The 23382-nt window shown below is 37.6% G+C and overlaps 2 protein-coding genes across 2 annotated transcripts in view; both read left to right on the plus strand.

The window, feature by feature from the left end:
* Positions 1-7703: 7703 nt before the first annotated feature.
* vax1 (ventral anterior homeobox 1) lies at positions 7704-13037 on the plus strand. The gene is made up of 3 exons (XM_030787296.1): positions 7704-7920; positions 9815-10002; positions 12492-13037. The coding sequence occupies exons 1-3, from the start codon at positions 7704-7706 to the stop codon at positions 13035-13037; spliced, it is 951 nt and encodes a 316-aa protein (XP_030643156.1).
* Positions 13038-19718: 6681 nt separating this feature from the next.
* Positions 19719-23382, plus strand: part of atp6v1ba (ATPase, H+ transporting, lysosomal, V1 subunit B, member a) — a 35697-nt gene continuing 32033 nt past the window's right edge. Inside the window, exon 1 of the mRNA XM_030786843.1 lies at positions 19719-19874. Coding sequence (XP_030642703.1) covers positions 19766-19874 — 109 coding nt within the window. The 5' untranslated portion in view covers positions 19719-19765. The remainder of the gene's footprint in view (positions 19875-23382) is intronic.

Raw genomic sequence — 23382 nt, forward strand, 5'->3', positions numbered from 1 at the left:
CTTTTCTACTTTTAAGATAGGAAGTTAAATGTTGCACAAAGCTTTCTGAGAACCTATTGAAAAGTGTCACGCAAATGGCAGTGTAGCCACTTGGTGGTGCTACAGGCTTAGGTGTGGAAAACTCACAGCCGACACACACTTTGCAGAGAACACTGTCAAACCATATTTTAAGCATAGTTGTGTCATGCCTTCAGCTCTGTGGCTTTACTCTGATCTCTCAACATTGAATTTCATACCTGTGTCCACATGAACCAGCTGAGCATTGTAGTGTGGAGAACACTCGTGTAATAGGTTAAAAACTGGGAATTACATTATATGATCAAGGGTGTAATTGGTCCTTAGGGAGAGACTATTTTTGGATTGGAATGATATCTGTAAGGTTGGCATTCAAACTTGAAATTCAATTTAAAGGATATATGTGATAATAGAATAATTTAGATTTATGATTATCAGTTTCATCATGCGTAAGCATTTCATCAGATCAGCATTTGTAATTCATGTACCACTGTATTATAAAGGGAACATTCTTCTGTACTGTACATTTTGAAAAAAATGAGCCCATTGCCAACGTTGCATCAGATCCGAGGATCCACAGCTCATTTCATCACAACTAGTTTGTCATAATGATTCATTCATCATGGGGCTAATTTAAGTGTAACATAAAGATAACCCCAGACAGAAATTCCTCTAAGCAGAGCTTTAGGGATGAAATGTTAATGCAAAGCTGAAGCAGGGGATTGGAGAGGGGGAGGGAGGAGGCACATCACCCAGATGTAAAGATAGAGACAAGGGCTTTATGAGCAGACAAAATCAATCCAAATACTGTTAGCCATATTACAATGTCTTTTGTATTTCTGACAGTTTTGAGGTTATTATCTTACTAATGTGAGATGTAGAAATACCTTAGGTGAGTTGATTTGTGCACTGTTAATTTCACCATCCACTGTGCCTTTTTTCAAATTAATTAATTCATCAATTAATTATTAAATTAACACTTAACTACTTTTCTCAGGTTTTATACTACAATGCAATATACAAACCATCTAAGAATTCGTTGTCTTTAGTGAAGCATGAAACATACAGTTCTGAAAAGAATTTGTTGTTAAACTGACTGTCATTGTTAACTTCAAAACTTTAAAACTAAAAAAAAAACTTTAAAACGTATAAAAGTCAGATATTGTTCTGATCCACACAGTACGAAACTAGCCTTTTTTTTTTTTTTTTTTGAATATCATATCATTGTAGACGAAATGTATCCTCCGTGATTATGCCTGACTGTACAGTTTCCACAGACTCAGTCTCAGAGTACCCTGACAGCACAACAAACCTACAATAAAGGAGACCCTTAAGATTTTTCCCTCAGATAAGGGAAAATCATGTTCAACACTTGACAAAAATATCACCCCTGCATAAGAAGATAAAACATGGTATCACACTAGCACATTTTGACACAGCTTTTTCATCTGAGGCTAAACCTCCATTGTGATTTGGATGATATTTTACCAGACTTGTTTGTGTGATAGGTTACTGACTTCTGACAGTATTGATTTTTTTTCCCTCTACTGTCTGGACTAAAGAGGGAAATGAGGGGTTTAAGAGAAACTGTGGTGTGATGCTTGAGGAAATGCTTACTATTTATTTTCACAGGAAATCAGAAGGATGATTTGGAGAGAAATAATCTCTCCAGAAAATGGCTTGGAAAATCTGAAAGCATTTACTGAGAGGTGAATATCTATTTTGAGTTATTTCAGAGGTCTGTAACATGAGTTGTAATATTCAATAAAAAAGCAAAAATCATTGAATATTTGAACACACTGACTGATGTGAGGTTATGTTTGTGTTAAAATACAGTTCATATTTTCGGTTTTAAAAATAAACAGAAATTACTATCATCTCCTGATTGAAACCGGTTGCATAGATTTCTAGGTGGTAATATGTTGTTTAGGGTTCTGATGCCTTATCTTGACACAGTTGTTGGTCATCTTAGTTTTCTTTTTGTAATTTCCTTGTTAGGGCCTTGAATGCTTTCTCCCAGCCTCACTGCTGAAACACGTTAAAAGTGTCAACTTCAGTTTCAGAAAGAGAGAGAGATGGGTGTTTGGCGTGCCTGTCAAAAACAAATCAAAAAACAAGCAGAAACGCTGTTTCATTGAGGAAGTATGGCGTGTGTGCATGGGTGCACACACAGTGTACCCACTTTTATTGACCATGTTGTTCTTGGCATTTGACACTTTATTTGTATCATTTTTAATATTGTAACCTATTTATTTATTCTTGATTTGTTGAGGGTATTGAAGGAGGTTTTTTCCAACCCTGCACAAAAGAGTTATTGTTTTCCATGCCGTAGCTGTTAAATGCATATTCTTGGTGTTACCCTTATTTGTTTTACATTTTGGTTTCAGATTTCTTTCATGTGACACGTTTCCTCATATTCCTGTTACTGATACCCAAAAATATCTCTGATATATTTTTGACTGCTAATATGTAAAGTATACATACCTGTATACACAGCTCATAGATTTCACATCTAATTGCTTCCTCTTTCATTCTTTCATTGTAGCTTTCTGTGCACTCTAATGTTGCATAAAGCCAAAATTCTGGGAATAGATTAACATAACTCTCATATCTGGAGTCTCTGTGAACTGGATCTGACCTTGCTACTAGATCAGTGAAATACTCTAGATCTCATGGGCTTAATTTTTTTGTATTGTGGGGGCATTTGGAGATTTCACATTTGGATTGTCGCTCTGTAAGCCTTTTGATGATCCTACATGTACATTATGATGTTAAAGTAACAATGAAGGCATTACTGTTCAATCCAAATTATAGTAACAATATGACAATTTCTTGAACAAAATCGCCTCTCTCCCACACTTTATTGGCTAAAAAAAATATCTAAGTTATTGCTGTGTGAGTTCAAAGATGAGCATTTGCCTTGAAAGACACCAAAAGGGTTATAAACCATTTTTGTAGTTCACATCTGAACTAATTGCTACTACAGATAACTGCAAAAAAAGTATTAAAAAAAGGTGTGTGTGTGTGTGTGTGTGTGTGTGTGTGTGTGTGTGTGTGTGTGTGTGTGTGTGTGTGTGTGTGCGTGCGTGTGTGTGCTCATGCTGGGGGGTATGGTTGTACATTTGTGGAAATACAGAGGTGGACTGGTGTTGATAAACATGCAATCTGTTTTACCTCATCCTTACCATGTTGTGAGCTCGAGAATAACAAAGGATTACTCCTGCTGGGATTTGTACTGACTTTACTGCATAGTGCTGCTGAACAGTCTCTACAATGGAACTAACACTGTACGCAATAGAGGCTGCTCTGTCTTCCCCTTCTTTCTCTCTGACAGACTAGGAATCAACTTTTTTCTGTTGTTCTGTCTCTGTTCAGTATCATTTAAAACTGGCTGGTATTTGCTTAGAATTCTTTATTGTCTTAAACCTCATGTGTGGAAAAGTCATGTGTTCATTAGTGTCTCGTGTTTGTACAGCTTTTTTCTTTAAAGAAATAAAACTCTGAGCATATGGCAACTGGGATCCTGATTGGTATTATGAAATTTGGGATCAAGTTTTTTTTTTTCTCCCCCCCCATAGTATCTCTTAAGTTTATAAACACCCTGTTGATGAAGACAGTTCAATTAAAGGACAGCAGTATCAGATAGGGATACAAATTCATGTGTTTTTGCCATACTGTACAAATGTCCGATTCAGTCACTTCCTTCTCTCAGAACAAGCTTCCTTTGTAGAGCAGAATAAAAGCCAAGAGAACTATAAAAGGGTCAAATAATTTTGGTGGTAAATGTAATAACACCCAATTAACTGTTGCTTCTCTCATAGTGTTGTAGCTTTTGATCCCTTGCCAGATTGTGAACACAGTTGGTTCTCTTGACAGTTAATGTGTTGGATTAGAGGCAGTAGAGGCTCTGTGTGAAGGTGCCAAAAATGTTACCCGAAGGGGAAAAAAGTGGTATTGGGAAGCCTGATAATTTTCTTTAATGAGTTATTTAACACAAGATAGTTCTTAAGACCCCCCGTCTTTCAGGCTGTCTCAGATGAGAATCAGGATAGACAGGTTTCTTCAACACAAAGAACCTAATAATGTAGACGTTTCCGATTTGTGTGGAACTGCAAGAAGTCACATTTGCCTTCAGTATAAACATACACTGTACTATAATTGGACAGATTGGTGTTCTTGACATTCCATTTCAATTAATTCGACAAAAGAAAATTTTTAATGAAATTCCAGCGTTCCTTTTAAACAAATGACTTCATGTTCAGCTGTAGGTGGGTGGTTCTGGCTCTGGCCACACATCCTATTATGTTATTATTACATGTTTGTGTCAAGGCTATATTGTTGTAGGCCTGTAATGTCATGTCAGTTGATTGATTCAGTCATGCTATCAGAATACTAATTTCAGTGGAAAACCTTTCTTAAGATCTATTATAGAATAGTTATTTTCCGTTGAGCAATTTGATTGGACAGGAGGCATTCCATGAGTGTTGACATTGAGTATAGCAGCACTGGGGCGATTTGCTATTATTTTACAAGTTTGCTGATATAGCCTAACCGCTGATCACAAAAAATTCTAGGTTCTTTCATACCTCGAGACAGTGCAAGTATGGATTCTTTTATGAAAATAACATTTGACCTAAATTAATCTTATTTGATTTTAAATTTTAATCTGAAAATTTAAATTGAACCTTAATTGGCCTGAATTATGAATGACTTATATCTCATTGGCTGCACAATTAATGGATAAATGTATATGCTAAAAAGTAGTAAGCTAGCCTGTAGTCTGAAGACGTGTTGCTTGGCAATACTTCTGTCACCTAATGGAATTCTAACAGAAATATTTTTGTTGGCTGAGCTGAATAAATGGCAAAAATCATCTTTATGGATCTGAAACAACCTTTTCTTAACAAATAGCTTTGTTTACAGAATTGTTGTAGAAAACCATTGTCACCTGAGAGGGAGTGCTGTTATACTGGGTATCAGTATGGCTGTGATTCGGTTGTAGGTACGAGGCCACACCACTCTTCCTTGATTTTTCTTAAATGTCATCAACTTTATAAAATTTTTGCAAAATGTAATAATAATGATATGCAAAGCAATGATACATTGAATGTAAAATGTCACATATGCAGTAATACATTATATTTGGTCTGTGTTCTGTTCCATGTGCTCCACTGTCATAGTCATGGTCTGTCAAGCTAAATCAGTAAATGACCTTTGTGTGTCCATTCAGATCGGTCATTTGGAGAATGAGTTCCCCAGTTAATTAAGTTTCCCCAGTTTATTTTCAATAACTAACTGGTCTTTGCTGTGGCTGCAGTCAATCTGTTTATACGCCCTCCCATGATGACAGGAGTAACACCAATGAGAGATCGGCCATTTTCAGTGATCAAATACACAAGTGCAGTGTGTGTTCTGACTACATACAACACCTGAGTGGATGATGACAGTGTTACAAGGTAAGATAGCATAAAAGGTCACTTGTGGTCCTTGGAACTTATGATTGAAGCAAACGCTGTGGGTGGAAAACATGACGAGATGTAGACAGGTTCAGAAAAGTGATTTCCCAAAGAATGATTTTGTCCAAGTTCAATCACAGAAATGTAAAAGTTCCTGTTCAAAAATCCTGAAAATTGTTAATGTAGATTTATACAGGTATCTCTAGCCCCAGCACTATTTACTGTATATTTGTGTACATACATATACAATGTATATACTTATACACCTAATCTATAGGTAATGCTGTTAGATATACCATAATGTTGTTCCTACATACCAGTCCTACTGTGGCAGCACCATTGCCATCTCTTCTTTGTTGATCCAGGGACACACTGCTCACAGCTGTCCTCAGTCTCTCCCCAGAACCTCTTTCCCAAGCTCTAGTTCAGCAAACACAGCCTGAGAATCATAGTTTGGGTGTAGAAGCCCCTTTTCTTATCCTCCTCATACCTTTTTTCTCTCTTTTTTAAACAATCCCTCCTTCCCACTCCAGTAGGCCACCCCAAACACTTAGTGAATGAAGTTAGCGCAACATCCAGCCTTTTCCTCCCACCCCTACACCGCTGATGCACAGCCACACTCACAGAATTGTTTGTTAATAGTCCAATTAGATAATTGCCATCTTTCACTCCTTTTGCTCTCCCTTTCCCATAAAGGAATGAATGGTTTTAGGGGAGCAGAAGGAGGGGGAGGCAGTGTGAAGAGGGCCTCTGGCCTCGCAAGGTGACGAGAAGGGCCCAAGCATGTTCCTTGCACACGGCCATTGGCTTGAATTGAATCATTGTAGCCTAATCAATGGTCTTATTGGATTACCGGCCACTGCTGTTCTCAGAGATATTGTTGCATTGACAATGAAAATAGCTGAGAGTGGGTGGGTGTCTAGTGGGGTGGAAGGAGAGGTGAGGAGAGGCGAGAGGAGGGGGGATTGTTTCCCGGGTGTGAGTGCTGGAGTTTTAGGCAGCTTTTTGTCTCCCAGTGTTTTTGTATTAGACAGATCTTTGAGTTTAAGGTTATTGGCTTTGACTGCCTCTGAGGTGTATATGTGTGAAAGAAGCCACATGATTTTAATGACTGGGACCTCCCTGTGGTTCTGACAGTTTCCTTTCATGAGGCAAAGTGACTTGGTAAGACACAGAGCACTTAAACACCGTTTGTGTCTTGCAGAGTTGGCTAGGTTTTTTTTTCATTTAAGAATCAGCGCTCATTGACACAGCAAATTCCAACCTGAAGTGGATTTAATTTTTTGTCAGTATTTCTCAGGTCTCTCCGCCTCTCTCTCTCTCTCTCTCTCTCTCTCTCTCTCTCTCTCTCTCTCCCTCTCTCTCTCTGTCTCTTTCTCACCCTCTCTCCCTGTCTCTCTCTCCCTCTCACTCAATCTCCGTCTTTCTCCCTCTCTCTCTCTCTCCATCTTTCTCTTTTGCTCTGTCTTGAGATCTTGCGATAGTTTCCAAGCGGGAAGAGAGTGGAATCCTGTACAGTGGAGGGCTGTCTCTGGACAACAGATTCTGTAAAGGTGATTAAAGTTAGCTTACCCAGTGGACCCATCTGCAGATCAAATAGTGGAAAATGGCTGGCCGAACACCCAGTCTGAGAGGATGAAGCGTCTCGGAACTTTTCTGGGAGTGCCGTTGCTCTGTGATTGTGTGCGTCTGTGTGTGCGTTCTTGGGGCGGCTTTTCCTCGACAGCCAAGACCAATCATTTGACTTGATCCTTTGGCTGAGAGGTTGCCTGAAAGAGGGGGTCGGAGTGAGCATACCCCTCCATTAGGAGACGATACATTTCCCAAACAATTTAGAGTATTCATGAGGTTACGCAAATGTGAAGGCAGTGAAATTACCGTAATCAATTGAAACGGCGAGCAAACGTCTGTCCGGGGCTCTGATTATTTGGAGATCATCTATCAGCTTGATGTGTATGTAACGAGGCAAGGGGACATTAAATTGCTGTTGAGTTTTGGTGAGAAGTCTATGATCATTGGGCAAGTGAGTTTGGACAACAATAATAGGGCACCTCTGTATATGAGGCAAGTAGTGGCACAACATTAGGTAGCTGACTCTGGTGAACACAAGGTGCTGTTTTGAAGACAGTCAAAACCAGCATTCACGGAGACAACGGTCACGACGTGCAATATTCTCCACTATTTCTCTATTTTTCACCCAACAAAGGAGAAAAAAGGAGAGGATAAGTGAGTATGGAGGTCCGGTTCAACCAAGAGACAGAATCGGGGATGATGCTGAAGAACGGGCTAAAGGAAGGGAAAGACGGGAAGGACTCTCAAAGCAATCTTTCCAAAACCTTCCTAAAGGAAAAGCCGGAGTCTTTCTCTCCGTCCGGAACTGTGGAAAACTGCGACAAGAGCCGGACGAGCTCGGGGGACCCGGATTACTGCCGGAGAATACTCGTCCGAGGTGAGAGCGATTCTTTTCTTTACGTTCGCTGTCATCTACAGAGCACTTCACATGCATCAGATAAGAGGAAAAGCACAAAACTGCTACATGGAAGATGTGAATTGTGTAGTAAGTCACAAATTAATGTGATGGTTTAATATATCTGAAGAGAGTCATTTTTTTATTGTCAAAGTTTCATTTCCTATGCCTAGCATGACAAATGCCTTCTCTGCATCCACTCTCGCAGTACAGTTGAAGAGTTGGAAATGTTACAGGCAAACAAAAGCAAATGTGTGTTCCACATGAAATTTGCTGAAATATTCTTTTAAACGGTAAAAAAAAGTGTTTGCCTATTTTCATACTTAGTTCCTTTATGGTTCAACGTGTATTGTTTTAAACTGTATATGCAAGTGACCACTAATATCTTGTGAGGTCTTTTGAGGTTATGATTTATTTTTTTTCATAGTGGTTGTATTTTGTCCTTTTCCTTGAAAATGCTCACTCTCTTAGGCTGGTTGATCGGTCATAGTATTTACATTTTGAATTTTTTTTGCCTTTGAAATTTTATCTTTAAAAACAGAAATATCAAAAGAGAGTCAATTTTTTTTTAATTGTAAGACACATACATCATAACTACAAAATACTCATAGGGGTCTGGGTTAACTTAAAAGGTTATTGGCTTTTCTTTTAGTATATGTCTCATAATCACTGATTGTTGAAAATCATCTGGCTTACTGTGAGAATCTGGAGAGCAGATAAAGTTCGGTTGTTTGGTTTAACATGCTTCATACTAGTCAAATGTGGAGATTAAATGAACAAAGACTGTGTGACTTCATTGTTTATAATTAAAAGGTGAATATCCTGAGGATTCCCAAACCTGAAAAAGCAATGATAAATTTATGCATTACACCAGATTGTAGTTTTTATGAATTAGAGAGTTTATTAACTCTTCTAAATTACATACAGTATATGTTGACAAACCACAAGCTTGTGTTTCTTTACTCATACAAATTCATTTTTTAAAACTAAATTGTAATTTTAATTTGAGGACATCTCTGTTCTGTTCACTTAGTTACATCAGTTCTTGATATTACAAAGTAAGCTTAATAACATTAAGATTTTCACACAAAGGAGAAGGTCAGCTGCAACACAAAACATCCTATTTCTTTTTGTATAAAAAAGCTGAACACATACCAAGATTATTAATGTAATTATATGTGACTGATTTCAGTTTATATAAATTCCAAAACCAGAATATTTATATTGCAGTTATACAACACAATTATACATTCATAGAATACAGAAATTCACAAGCTATAAAAAACATGCATTCTATGATGACAAACACTATAAAACAGTTTTTTAATGTGAGTATAATGTAATCTCAAATGCTGTTTCTTTTTTACTTGACTGATTTAATGATTTGTAATGTTTAGTTTCATGCTAAAATTAATGGCATTCATTTCTTTGATTAAATTAAGCAGTATTCATACTATTTTTCTGCACTAGATAATCCTTTACACTGGTTAATAGAGCTACTTCCACAAAGCTGAATAAAAGTGCGAATTAACACAAAGCGTATCACTGTATACATTTTAAAAGGATGAGACACAATTATTAATTTATAAAACACTCATATAAATTTGAAATAGCATCAGTGGATTTTAACTAAAGAAGCTTTTTGTTAAGCCATGTTAATTAAGGAATGAATCAAAGAATTCTGCAATATTCACATATGTATCCATAAACAAGAAAAAAACCTTGCATCCCTTCAATAGAAAAGAACCACAAGTTTTGTATCTCACAAATCCAAAAAACAGGAAATGTATCATTAAATTTAAGCATGTGTAGTGCTTAATTGACATTTCTTTGTAGATGACACTGATATTGTTTGTTGACGTTGTTTTCACCTCAGATGCCAAAGGATCTATACGTGAGATTATTCTGCCAAAGGGGCTGGATTTGGATCGGCCCAAGCGGACCAGAACATCTTTCACGGCTGAGCAACTCTATCGGCTTGAGATGGAGTTCCAGAGGTGTCAGTACGTGGTAGGGAGAGAAAGAACAGAACTGGCCCGTCAGCTCAATCTATCGGAAACTCAGGTAAAAAAAAAAAAAAAAAACTCACAGATTTTACCGTGGTCCTTGTTAATTTTCATACCGCTTTGTATTTAATAAAACTGTTATATGTGGCAGAATTTGATACCTTTTCTGTTCCATTTGTTGATGCGTATCATTTTTTATTCATGCAGTGCTATTTCTGTGTATGTATACAAAATCGCTTTAAGTGCCATATCTGGGCAATTCATGTCTTCTATCTCATTCAATATTTTGCATGCAGAGCGCAGTAGTTATATTAATTCTTAAATATATTAATGAATATATTGTTTAATTATGGTTTCATTCATAATTTTCAAATGAATGTTATTGAATGTTGTTGTAATTTTTGGATAGATGTACATCAAAATATATCCTGGTCTCACCCTTGTAGATGCTTAGGCACGATTCTCTTAAATAGCATAATACAGTACATACACACACACACACACACACATATATATATAAATTTTTTTTCATCATGTTCTCATTTTTTCATGGCAAGGGAAATCATTTTCTAGTCCATGGGCCATGCTCAAAAAAAAGAAAAAAGGCATGTTTCCACCTCATGTAGCCGTGGGGTCAGGAAAGGGTCACGGCGCGTTCACACTGCTGAACTGCATATGCACTCTCTCTGTGACTCTAAGCACTCTACCAAACATTTAGCCCTCACAGGAAAATCCTGATCCTCTTCCTCTGCCACAGCAAGGCTAATTTTTTTCCCCTGAACATTCTGTCACTTGTTTATTTATTTGTTTGAGCTTTGCGTTGAAGAGGTTTTGTTTAGGGCCTGAGAATGGCACTAGTGTAGTTTTACAGTAAAAACACTCGTGGTATTACTGATCTAATAAATTACTCTGTAACTGTACAATATTAACTTTAGTAAAACTAATTCATTGACTCTAGATAGAACATACTGGTTTTTAATTTAGTTTTAACTGAATAACTTAACTGGACATCATCACAATCTCTTTCACCTGTGACAAATACAGTGTAACTATGTAAAATGAGGTTAAAATATGTTTTGGTGTCTCCTTTGGTGTAAGTACGATACAAGCCAATCTCAAGTGTGAATTTAGGGTTCACAATGGTGTTCATTTTAGTGCAAGCCCATCCCCATGCCCAAGTCCATATTACAGCACACATACGAAATCCTTGATTACGTTATATCTTCAAATTTCTCCTTCATTCTCTGATGAAGTGGGCATGAAGTGCACTTTAATGACAAATCGTGGAATTTTGTTCAAAGATGTTCAGGGAAAATACACACACAATGTAATCACTTCCACTTGCTGGAGGATCTCCACCAATCATGTTTGTATGTGATGTTTGGCCGTGAAAGTAAATTCACACAAAATGACTGCTGAAAACATTCATCCAAGCAATCAGTGCTGAATAGTATTCCATGTGATCTTTTTGAGACACACAGTTGTAATCAATGGAAAGTGTAATGTATTTAGACTATATTATAATGGATAGAGGGGGAGAGAGAGGGTAAAAAACAATCATTTCGTACTTGCTGGAGGGTTGTAGCAACTGACCCGCTTACCAAGTTCATTGAAATTATATTGGAGTATATGAAGCAGAGAACATTGGAACCTACAAACTTTTATAACAAAAGTGTAGAATATTGAGGAGCCTTACATAAATAAAAAATATATATTGAGGAGCACTGAGTGTGGCCTTATTGTTGATTTAGAGACGTTTCCTCAAATTATTTGCTGATTGACAGGAACTGATTTTGATGGCAAGAAATAACAGGAGTAGTTATTTATTTGTGGTTTGCAAGTGTAATTGCCTCTGAGTAACCCAATAATATTGGGCATGTTAATGTCTATTTTAACTTAGTAATTGTTATTGGTGATTTTGGTATCGTCTGAGACTAAAGTTTTATGTTTACTATGCCATTCTTTACATCATTGTTCCTTAATTCTCAAATGATTTAATTTAATCACTTTATCAGTAATCTTTGCTGAGGGTTGAAGTCGGTTAATTAAAAAAACATGGAAAGCCATCTCATCACATCAGTACAGTTTCAGACCATTCAATCTGATATACAATCAGATCTTAGACATTTTGTTAGATTAGTGGCCCAGGTGTAAATATTCCTAATTTTAATATTTTAGATTGTTTACTTATCTTGTTTACAACCATGTCTTTTTATTCTGACATATATGTTGTACTCATTTGATGCAGACATGTATACTGCAGCTTTATTTCTGCTTGTGAACACATAATTTTGTGCTTTAGTCAGTTCACTTAATGGGTACAATCATCTTCTCTTTCGAGTAAATTCAAGTACATTAAGTACATTTCCATAACAGCCATCACTATGCAAAATTATTGCAACATTATTTTAACATTAAGTATGTTATTGTACTGTCCAGTTATTTTGATAAATAGACAAATAAATTCTCAGACCAGTGACAAAATGCCTTTATTCCACGACATGACTAAATAATTTTTTTATAGCAGTTTTTCTGTGTCCTCATCAGGTAAAGGTCTGGTTTCAAAACCGTCGCACTAAACAGAAGAAGGACCAGGGCAAGGACTCAGAGCTGCGATCAGTGGTGTCTGAAACTGCAGCCACCTGCAGTGTGCTGAGACTGCTGGAACAAGGCCGGCTTCTGACTCCCCCAGGTCTGCCAGGCCTCCTGCCCCACTGTGGGAGTACATCCCTCGGGTCAGCACTTCGGGGGCCCTCCCTAGGGATCAGCGCCAACGGAGGGGGCTCCAGCAGCAGCAGTAGTGCGGCTAGCTCAGGGACAGCCGGGGGCAGTCCTCCGTTGCCGGTGGTGACCAGCTCAGGTACAGTCACAGGCCTTCAAGGGTCACCACCAACTCATGGGCTATTTAGCTTCCCTATGCCCTCTCTGCTGGGCTCAGTGGCCACACGTATCTCCTCCAACCCCCTTACCATGGCCGGATCTTTGGCTGGAAACCTGCAGGAACTGTCAGCGCGGTACCTGAGCTCATCCGCTTTTGAACCTTATTCGCGGACCAATGGCAAGGATACCCTGGACAAAAAAGTCCTGGAATGATCACTTTACCCATTTTGAATTTTTTTCTTTCTTTTTTTGTAATTGATGTATTCCTTAACTCTCTCTTTCCCTCTATTGTCCACTTCGTGGTGTGGTTTCCATTCTATGTGATCATTTCATACCTCTTTGAACTGTTAAAAAGAACAGAAAGTCCTTTAAAAAATTACAGGGTGATTTTCAAAGCCGTTTGCACTAAAATCTAAATTTCACCACCCTGTTTTCAGTTTTGATGCAGATGCTCAAAGAAGGAATGTACCAAGATCTTGGGAGAGAGGTAAAATGTTTTCAGTTCCCCATTGTAGATTTTTCTTGGCGCCATCTTTCTGTACATTAACTAGTGCTGAACATTTTTAGACACGATAACATCATTCAGTGGAAAGCTTGGAAAATAAACCTTCTTCTGAACAATCATACACATTTGAGAAGCTGCTGAAGAAACATATGTCTCTCCCTCACATACACACACACACACACACACACACACACACACACACACACACAGGATCTGACATAATTAGAATAGTGTTGAGAAGTCTGTATTAGACAGCACTGTTCTCTTGCACACATAAGATTGCAAATGAGCTATATGTAGTAAGGGAAATACTGAGCAGCAAAGTTGGTCTAATGAGGTTCCACATTACATTGAATGTGGGGTAGACCATTGTCAACTACACCTGTAAACAAAGATATAAGATTCTAGGGCATTTGTCTCAGCCGTTCAAATGTTCAGATACACAGTCAGAAAGTAAAAATATATTCATCATACACTATTTACATGAGCAGGTCATGCATTTGCAATATTAAGCTGTAAGAGGAGAATTTTGTACTCGTTTTTAATTGTTTTTATTTTTTGGTCAATACAAATGAAAAGAAAACTACTGTCACAGCGTAAAATTGTTCAATTGTCCTGTGTATACTGTTTTTAAATGGTTTTGTGAGGGTTCTCCCAATATGATTTTGAAAAGCAGTCTAAAGTTGTGACTTTCGTATGTCTTTAAATATGCAGTATTCCTCTTCTCTGTCTGTGCTGGTACTGAAATGGTAGTCCTGATTTCCATATTTGGTACGTTTTTTGAGAAGAGTTGAGAACACTTCTGAAAACAAAGAGAAAGGAAGGACTGCATGGCTGTGGCAAAACTTTGGAAAGTCAGTAAGCTGCTCACATAGTTGGACAACATTTTTTCACGCTTATCAAAGGACTCCTAGAACACAAGTGAGACCAAGTTTTGCCATGTTTTTCCTGGAGAATTCACTGCCCCCCCCCCCGTATGAGCCAGGGAGCAGCTGATGGCCATTCATGTTTCGGGACAGGAGGGAGCCAGAGGAGGAAAAGAGAAGCGTGCCAATGGAGAGTAGGGATGAAGCTATTGTAGTATAACAGAAATGAAACTGAGAATTGTAACTAAAAAATTGTTATTTTATTGTAAATTATTCACGTCTGTGATAAATAGATCATTAGTATATCTGCAAATAATGAAAGAATGAATGTATAAGGAGAGAGTGATGGGCCAATCAAAAGCTCTCTGGTGCTGTTTTTGTGAAATATCTTAAACTTTGTGAAATGTGGTGAGAGTGTGGATATATATTATATATGACTACAAACAAAGCAGAATTGAGCTCCTCTTGTGTTTTTTTTTTAAATCAGCAATCATTCTGTTTATGGTAAAAAAAATAGTCTAAAACAAGTCTTCATTGGAAATCCACATTACTTCTTCATGAAATTTCTTTTTCATCTTATTCCCACTCAATTATCTTACGTTTTTCCTTTTTTTATATATATATAACTTTATTTGTGGTTCCCATTTGGAATGCCATGTTTTCCACACATACCCTGGCTTTTGCTCATTTATGGGCCAATAGTCTGTGTGGATATGTAGCAATCTCATAAGCCACTTTACAGTCTTATGACACCCTTTACCAGGAACTGGTTTAGGTAACAGCAGATTTGCTTGTTAGGTTATACACGTCAGGTATTACACTTATATTCAAAGACATAATTGTCAGCATAAAGATCTGAGGACCTGTTCACACTGAAGAAGCCTCCTTTGCAATCAGATCAAAGTCAGCATGTACATCCTGATCCATATCTACTTTTATGGAGTATAAAAGCACAGCACATAGAGGAATTTTCATAACAAAACAAAATTTCAGCAAAGGACACAACTGGAGAACATTTTATTTTTGTATGCTTCCCATGCAATTATAACATTTCTGTTCAAGTATTATGAATCAGTTTTTTAAGAACACTTATAATTATGATTATGATTAAGAATGATCTTTCTATACATATTTGGTAACTTAGTAATGATTGATTGTTATAGGCCTTGTAATAAAGGTTTATTTTAAAATGATATTTTAAGCATGTATTGACAGATACTTAGCTACTCTGGTGAATCAAACATGGACAGTTCAGAATTGTAAAATTAAGCATGTATCTGTGTACTGTCTGACAAAAGGTACTGAAAGCTATAGTCCATGAAGCACAAAACTGACAGAAATTATTAAATATAACATAACAATGAATACATGAATGAAGATACAGACAGCAGGATAATTAAGACATTATGAGAATAATGTGGATAAAAATATGTATAATTTAACAAATTTTCATTTGCTTGTTGGACATGGACAAATTGAAAAGGAAAAGAAATGTTATTCAGTAGTTTGGCTTGCCTGTTTGAGCCTTTCTAGCTTTCTTTAAGGGTCCAATGACAAGATGTGCAGCTAAAAGATTTAGAGCTTAGAGTCTACCTGAAGACTATTAAACTATCAAAATGGATGCTAAAAATCCTTGCTAGGTTTAGAGGACTGTGGCGAGCTGAGACTCCACTGCCCATCCTCAAGAACACTTAAGGGTCTTACAATAGCCCTGATTTCTATGGGCTTTGAGAAAACCAATGAAAGGCAATGAAAAGCAATGAGTTTCAAAACATAGAAAAACACACACAGCCAAAGAATAGTCTCCAACAAATGTCAGTTGAAAGAAAATTGAGATCATATTTTAAACTGTAATAATAACTTCAAAGCATGATGATGATGATGATGATGATGATGATGACCAAGAAGAGGAAGAAAAAGAGAAAGATGGAGAAGAACATGCAATCCTTCAGAACAGCATTTGGAAAAAATCTCTTCAGTTCTTGACCTTGCTAAATTGATGCAAAATGCTCTTATGTATAAAGGATTGTCTCCTAAAATGTGGATATTAGAGATGTTTCAAGGCAATGACAGGCCTAAGGTGACACACTGCTATAACATGATGCAATGCGATGTATCAGATAGAGAAAATCAATGGTCCACACTAGTAATGGATGGTAACTGAAGATCTTTTGTTTCTGTAACGCTGGACAGATTCTTACCTTCCCCACTGTGTCTTGGGAATCTCCCAGGAAAAAAAACACCCCCCCCCCTCCTCCAATTAGAGGAAGGTTGGCTGGGTTTTTGTGATTGGGGGTTATGATGTGGGTGGTGTTGATGAGGAGGAGGGGTGGAGGGTTTTTTTTGGAGGGGGATATGTCACCATCTGAGACCACCAACACATTTCCAGTGTCACATGACTCACCCTTAAAGCTCAATACAAGGGAAGTGTGAAAGCCTGTGTCCAGTGTTTCTCTTTGTTCTTATTGTGCATTTCACTTCCTTTTAATTTGCCCATACATATGGTGATCAGTGTGTAAACAGGGTTTATCAAAGGGCCAGCACTCTTGTGTTACATGGGGCTCGTAACCCTCTGGTTCCTGGGGAGCTCCAAATCCCACAGCCTTTCCAGGCCTGCCCTCAACTGACAACAGACAGTCCTGGATTACCTCATCAAATAATTGATCCAATTATGCAATCAAAGGATTAGGCTGAGAGAGACAATAACATGTATCACCTCGTGCCAGTGCTGTGCATATTACTGTGACAAACACTATGCTTACGCTTGGTTATTTGCAGCACACTTCAAAACAGTTGCCCTGTTACTACACCCCTGAACTTGGAACCGCTCACTTGCCAATAGCAAACATGAGAAACAATTGGTCTCTTAGTGACCTGTGCTAACACAGCATGAAATTCTGAAATAACTAAAACTGTCATACCCTGACTGACAATGACCTTGGTGAGGTGAAAGAAGATTAGCTGATGTATGTATTGCTGCATTCAGTACATTATTGGAGACCTGCTGAACATGCAACAAAGCTTCTTATGAAGTTTCTATAGATTACTTACTGAGAAATAATACTGAGTGTCTATTCTCTAAATATGGTATGGTTAATGCTTGTGATAACAAAATAAATAGCAGCCTACTGATGTATCAGTGGAGAGAGATACTCAAGGCTGAGAGTTTTGTCCTTTCGAGAAACATCAAATGCTTCATATGGGCTATTAGAAGCTTCATACATGATTATATCATCAGAAACTTTGACAATGAGCCAAAATCCTGAACAGGATGTATGACTTAAACAATTACAATAGAAAATACAGTTCAGATTTTTGTTCAGTATGAAAGTGTGTAGGAAAAAAAAAAACAAATGCTCATGTATTTAAAGCAAGGGCAGGACTCTCGTGGGAGGATACCCTTCAGTGGTATTAATTTGCTATTTTTCATATGCTGTCTGAAACATTTGGATAGACTCTCAAGAGAGACAGAGAGTGGGACGAACTGTCACCAACACTACTGCAAAGCTTACCCACTCCAATCTCTAGTGCTTTTCTCTACCATCACATTTCCAGCCAAAGTTCTTTATTATGTGTGTGTGTGTGTATATTTGTGTGTATTTGTGTGTGTATGTGTGTGTGTCTGTTGTGTGTGACTCTATATATATTCTAAATATGTGTCTACCAAAGTGAGTAAGTACCATAGATTTTGAAATTTCAATGTATTTTTGACTTGAGCCCTATTGTATTATTCTATTATATCAAAAGAGGCCATAGTAGGAGATTGAGACAGCAGTTGAGTTTTGGAGGAGAAAATATTGTGTTAAACCATATGAGATTATCTACCGCTTGGCTGAAGTGGTAACACATTGTTAGATCCTCAATGCAGCATTATGATGCTGGTGGTGTAGCTTTTCAATTGATAAAGCAAGGTATCAAGACTATGGCCTTAAACATATTGACAAACCGGAATACTGATCACATTGTTTTTGGTCATGGAGTTCAAAGGCTTTTCGTAAGACACAGTAATATCTATTATAAGAATATTTAATCTGGTAAGATCATAATTTCCAGAAGAAAATCTAGTGAAAGGATTTCAGTCTCTAGTTAAAATGAAAGGCCTTTAATGTGAATTCTGCTGTATTATGATAAACCAAATCAAACCAGAGTGGAAATTTTTTTACTTTTACAGAGAAAATGCCATGGTCCAATTTCCCTAACATGGGTGATTTACTTTAGAATACAATAAAAAGCACAAACGCATAAAATGTGCTTAAACACTTATTGCTTAAATTTCACATCTCTGAGGCTGACTCTTATAATGTGCGATAAGCACTGGGTTCAGCTATGCTGCCACGCTGGTAATGGGAAAAGTCAACTCATCGAGATCTTTTGTAGCTCTATTTGAAGCACTTTCAAGTAGCTTTAAAACAGTGAGCCCTTAATGTGTGAGCACTACAATGTGGGAGAGTGTTCTAACTGTGGAATTCTTCCTCTCAGAATATCCCTGTAATCGAAACTAATGCAACTCAAAAAAAGAAAGAAAAAATGCTCAAAAGCAAAGTCTTCTTTTGCCAACTGTACTCAAATACCACGTAGCATTTTAAAAATCATGTCTCCTGTTTATATGTGCAAGATTGATTTGTGTGTGTGTTTGTGTGTGAGAGAGAGAGAGAGATAGAGAGTGAGAGCGAGAGCGAGAGCGAGCACGAGCGCGAGTGAGCTAGAAACTGTGTAGATTTGTACAATGACTGGAAATTACTAAGAGTTTTACAACAAACCCACACACCACACCAGACAGGGGCAGCTGTGGCCTAAGGGTTAGAGAAATGGGCTTGGGACAAAAAGGCTGTTGGTTCGGTCCCCTGGACCAACAGGAAAAGATGTGAGCGAGTGAATGAACAGCACCCCCAAACAACCATGGATGAAGTGCTCCGGGGGTGTGTGTGTGTGTGTGAGTCCACTACTCATGGGTTAAATACAGATTCCTAATTTCCCTTGAGTACCAATGAAGTATCTAAAATTTAAAGAAAAAATCCATTCATCTGAGTACTGCCTCTCAGATCATATTCTGATGATCAGTAAACATAATACACAGAGTTTGGTCACCACAGGTTCTAGCAACAGTGTGTGTGGTAAGCTGTATCATGTGTATTAATGTGTTTCATATGAACATAACGTATTATTAAGCATCTACACATGCCAGTTAAAGACTTTAATAGCACAGTTCTACAATATAACGTTTTGCAGAATATGTATTACTGAGGACAAAAATAACATGGTTCATAATACATTTTCATCATAAACAGGGTCAGTATTTCATTATCCAAAGTCCAGCACAGAATAACGTCCCCCTAACATCGACCAATAAAGAACTTTAGGACACCTTTCCATGCAGCGATAAAACTGTGGAGAGGTACACATGTCCATCACACGAGAACGCGCACGAACAGTCCTACGTCATTGATGTAAACGTCTGATCTTATGTCCGTACACACTTCCTCTTTACAAAGTCATATGACTTCGGTTGTTAATTCGCTTAGCATAGCGTTACCTCTTTATCCTTGATAGCCATTTTATAGAATTCAGCAATGGCAACATTGGTACAGAACCGGCCAGTGGACCTCAACGGCCCCGAAGCTGCAGCAAGACAGCACACCCAGGCTGTGACCAGAAATTACATCTCACAACCCAGGCTGAGTATGTATTTTATCATGATAGCTCTTTTTGACTCGAACACCACCGTTTGAGCGGTCTGATTGGACAGGGCAGTCTGCGAACGAGTTCACCTTAATGACAGCTGTACTGCACTGAAAAGCCACTTAAGAATAACTGTTATTATTAGTACAAAGACATTAAGCATAGCTAACAGTTTAGGCGTTGGGAGCTTGTATAATGGCAAGCGCCGACTAATAACTAAATGCTAAATCATTTTACACGATCTAATGTTACCTGGAGTAAGGTTTCCTGTAACTTTGTTATACCTGTCTTGCATTAACTTCGGAGTAACTACCTGCCTAGATGTAGTAAGGTAATGCAACCAGAAACACGGGTTAATGCAACCAGTCAGCTAATTAGCATGGCGAAAAATATGCTAGCATAAGTACCAGTCTAACATGTAAAAATTGTTGTCCTCCTCACATGCTTCATTATTTTGTACTTTATTTCTGAATTGTTCTATTTTGTCTATTAACCAGTCTATACATATGTATTTAATTTTGAAAAGGCAGGGGGCAACATAGCTAGGATAGGAATAACAGGTAATAGAGAGCTAGCTGGCTAGCATAGAATCCAGAGATTGCATTACTGCGGCACAGAGCAAGGCTGTTCATCACTAGGCTACTAGCCTTACAGGTGATTGAGGCAGCCTGTTTAGTCTATGATTCATTCATTTATTTGGGAGTCTGTTCATATTTTCGTTGAACAGGGCTAATGTTTTCTTGAAAATGGCTGCTTACGTTATTGAAGCAGCTTTACAAATGCAGAAATAGACAGATGGGATGATCCTTCTCATGTGATATTATCACGTGAGCCTTTTCGGTTCACGCTCATGGCATAGTTGCATAGTCACTTGAGAGAACGGCGTTTACCTTTATGGCATGAGAATTTTTTTTTCCGTCATATGATGGTGCATACGATTCAAGAGGAGTTCATGAATTCACTTAACTCCTCTAAATCAAATTAAAAATTGGCTTATTTTGATTTACGTGCGATAAAAAAATAGTGTAGTGCTTAGGTCTTGGGAGGCAGTTCTCAACGCTTTTACCCTGAAGTTATGGACTTTTCTACACGGGATTGCAGGTTAAATGTTTAGTGAGGAAAATGTACATGTGTAGTGATATTCATGATTATGACTAAGTCGATATTATACAGGCAGTATAGTATGTAGCCTAGATGTTATTCAAACGTTTTAAAAAGTGCACAATAATCAGAAATAAATAAATAAATCCAATGGGCAAAATAATGCCAAAACCCCAACAATCTAGAAGCTTATTAATAGTAGTGTACAGAAAATAGTTTCCTTTCAGGTGTGCATTCCTCACAGTAGTATGAAAATAGTCCTGGCGTACATTCGCAGAGGGAGTTCATCCTCATCATGTATGGGGTCTGTGCACTTCCTTTTCAGATAAACTTTAGAACAGTCAGCCCTTTCACATATTTTACATGAAGTCATTGTTTTGTCACATTGTTTTTAAGAAATTATTGACAGCTGCTTTTACCCATTTGCTTCCATTGCTCCATCTGTGTAATCTGTTTACACTGACATACGTTGTTGACGGCAAACGTACGGTTCAAATAATCAGTCAGTGTACGTTTTACTATTTTAGTATAGTTGAAAGTGGAAAGTGGATTATGGTGGAAAGATATTCCCTTTGGGCTGGGCTGTGGTGATCAAATACTGTAGTGGAGTCATGTGCTTTTGTGTAGTTCTCTCTCAGGCACTCAGCTGGTCCACACCATGTCATATTCATGTAGTGAATACATAAGATAGTCATTTTAAACAGGTTTTCATGTCATGAATGATAATATTCATTTAAAATACTTATCTTTCTGTTTCTGTTCAGATTTTGCTCCAGTTAATAAATGAATTTTAACAAACTTGATTTTTTTTTTTTTTTACTATCTAGGCTGTGTACAATTTGTGAAAACTTGAGAACTTTGTATTTCGTATCAATATTAAGAATGAAACTGTTAGTATTCGAGTTTTCTTCTGGTGCACCATGTTTAACATTCTTATCTAGTAAGTGATCCTCTGAAGGCCCAAATTTTATAGTTATATAGGCACTTACACAATAGGAATTTGTCAGAAGAAGGTCTTATGCGGAATTGAGAAAAAGCAGGAACCAGCACAGAACCAGTGTTTTGCAACACAAGCATCTATTACAAAATTAAGGATTTTCTAGACTAGTTTCAGTATTCACAAAACCGATCGTTCAGTGTATACTTTGTCAAAACAAAAAGACTCGCAAACTATACAATCAGGTTTTATTGGATCAACATTTATGAGCATTATCCAAGATAAATAAATAAAAAACATTTGAAAAATAACTTAATTTGAGGCTTCAGTAGAAGTTGCTATTTGCATCCTTTAGCGCCCATTTCTTTTCTCATATCTGCGGTATTCAACATTCCTGCTCTGTTAGAGTTTTGACCATGAATTATTCAGATCAGAAAAGCTGACTTCTTTTCATTTCGCCGCTGCATATTTTTAGATTTTTGTGATATACACAACTTTTTGTTGTAGGTCAGCGTGAAAACTATGTGTGATGTAATAATCAGGACCTGATTTGTTAATTTTCATTTTCTCTTTCTTTAATGAAGACCGTAGTTGAAATTACCACAGATGCCACATCTCTCTTCTTTTCACTCAGTGTAATATTGATGGTATTCACTGTCCATCTCATTAATTTACACCTCAAACACACTCTTTCAGTGAGACTGCCAGGTAGTGTTTTTTTTTTTCCTTGAGAGTGTCAAAGGAAAAGCACAGGCTAAAAGCCTCTTAGCAAACTGGAAAGAAATGACTTAATGGAGGAATTGAAGCCTCCCCATCTGAAAGCCAAAAGAGGGGGAGAGATAGAAATAGGCAGCATGCGTAAGGACCCCAATCTGCAACGCCTCCTAGTCCATACTGTTCAAATGGCCCCTCTAATGTAGGCATGCAAGATAGTAGCGCCATTTTCTGCCTCATCAGTGGGGCGTCAGAGTGCGTGCTGACAGTGGGCCAGTGATTGAAGGCAATGATGAATGAGAACCGAAAGCAAACAGATTAGACCCTTCCTGTGTGTCTTCATACTACTGAAGACGCCAGCATACAAGAGAGACCTGCTTTCTCTCTCTCTGCATAGTGCCTTTTGATCACGGAGGATTTTTATAGATATTTACTCGTATCAAAAGGGATCACATGTTAACTGTACCTCATTAATGATTTAAACTAAACTTCCTGAATAGAAAATTTGGAGGGTGGTTCACATGATGACTAGTGAACACGGAATCACACTTCTGTCTTATAACAATAAATAAACTGCCGTCTATGTGGAATCTAGTAAAGCTCATGCTGTGCTCATTGGAAAGGACTGATTGAGACATACAGAGCTTTTCTGTGGTACACATTGTGCACCTACATGTATAAGATCCATATATTACACCACATTGCATCAACTGAATAAAGAATGAATTGTCCAAAAGCTATTCAGAGGTAGTCGGC

The sequence above is a fragment of the Chanos chanos genome, chromosome 10 (genome assembly GCF_902362185.1).
Source record: "Chanos chanos chromosome 10, fChaCha1.1, whole genome shotgun sequence".
Classification (NCBI taxonomy): Eukaryota; Metazoa; Chordata; class Actinopteri; order Gonorynchiformes; family Chanidae; genus Chanos; species Chanos chanos.

What these genes read in the sequence shown, in the direction of transcription:
- vax1 (XM_030787296.1), top strand. Translation starts at nt 7,704, where the DNA reads ATGGAGGTCCGGTTCAACCAAGAGACAGAATCGGGGATGATGCTGAAG. An exon ending in CCGGAGAATACTCGTCCGAG is followed by an intron (nt 7,921 to 9,814) that starts GTGAGAGCGATT and finishes TTTTCACCTCAG; the next exon opens with ATGCCAAAGGATCTATACGT. An exon ending in TCAATCTATCGGAAACTCAG is followed by an intron (nt 10,003 to 12,491) that starts GTAAAAAAAAAA and finishes TGTCCTCATCAG; the next exon opens with GTAAAGGTCTGGTTTCAAAA.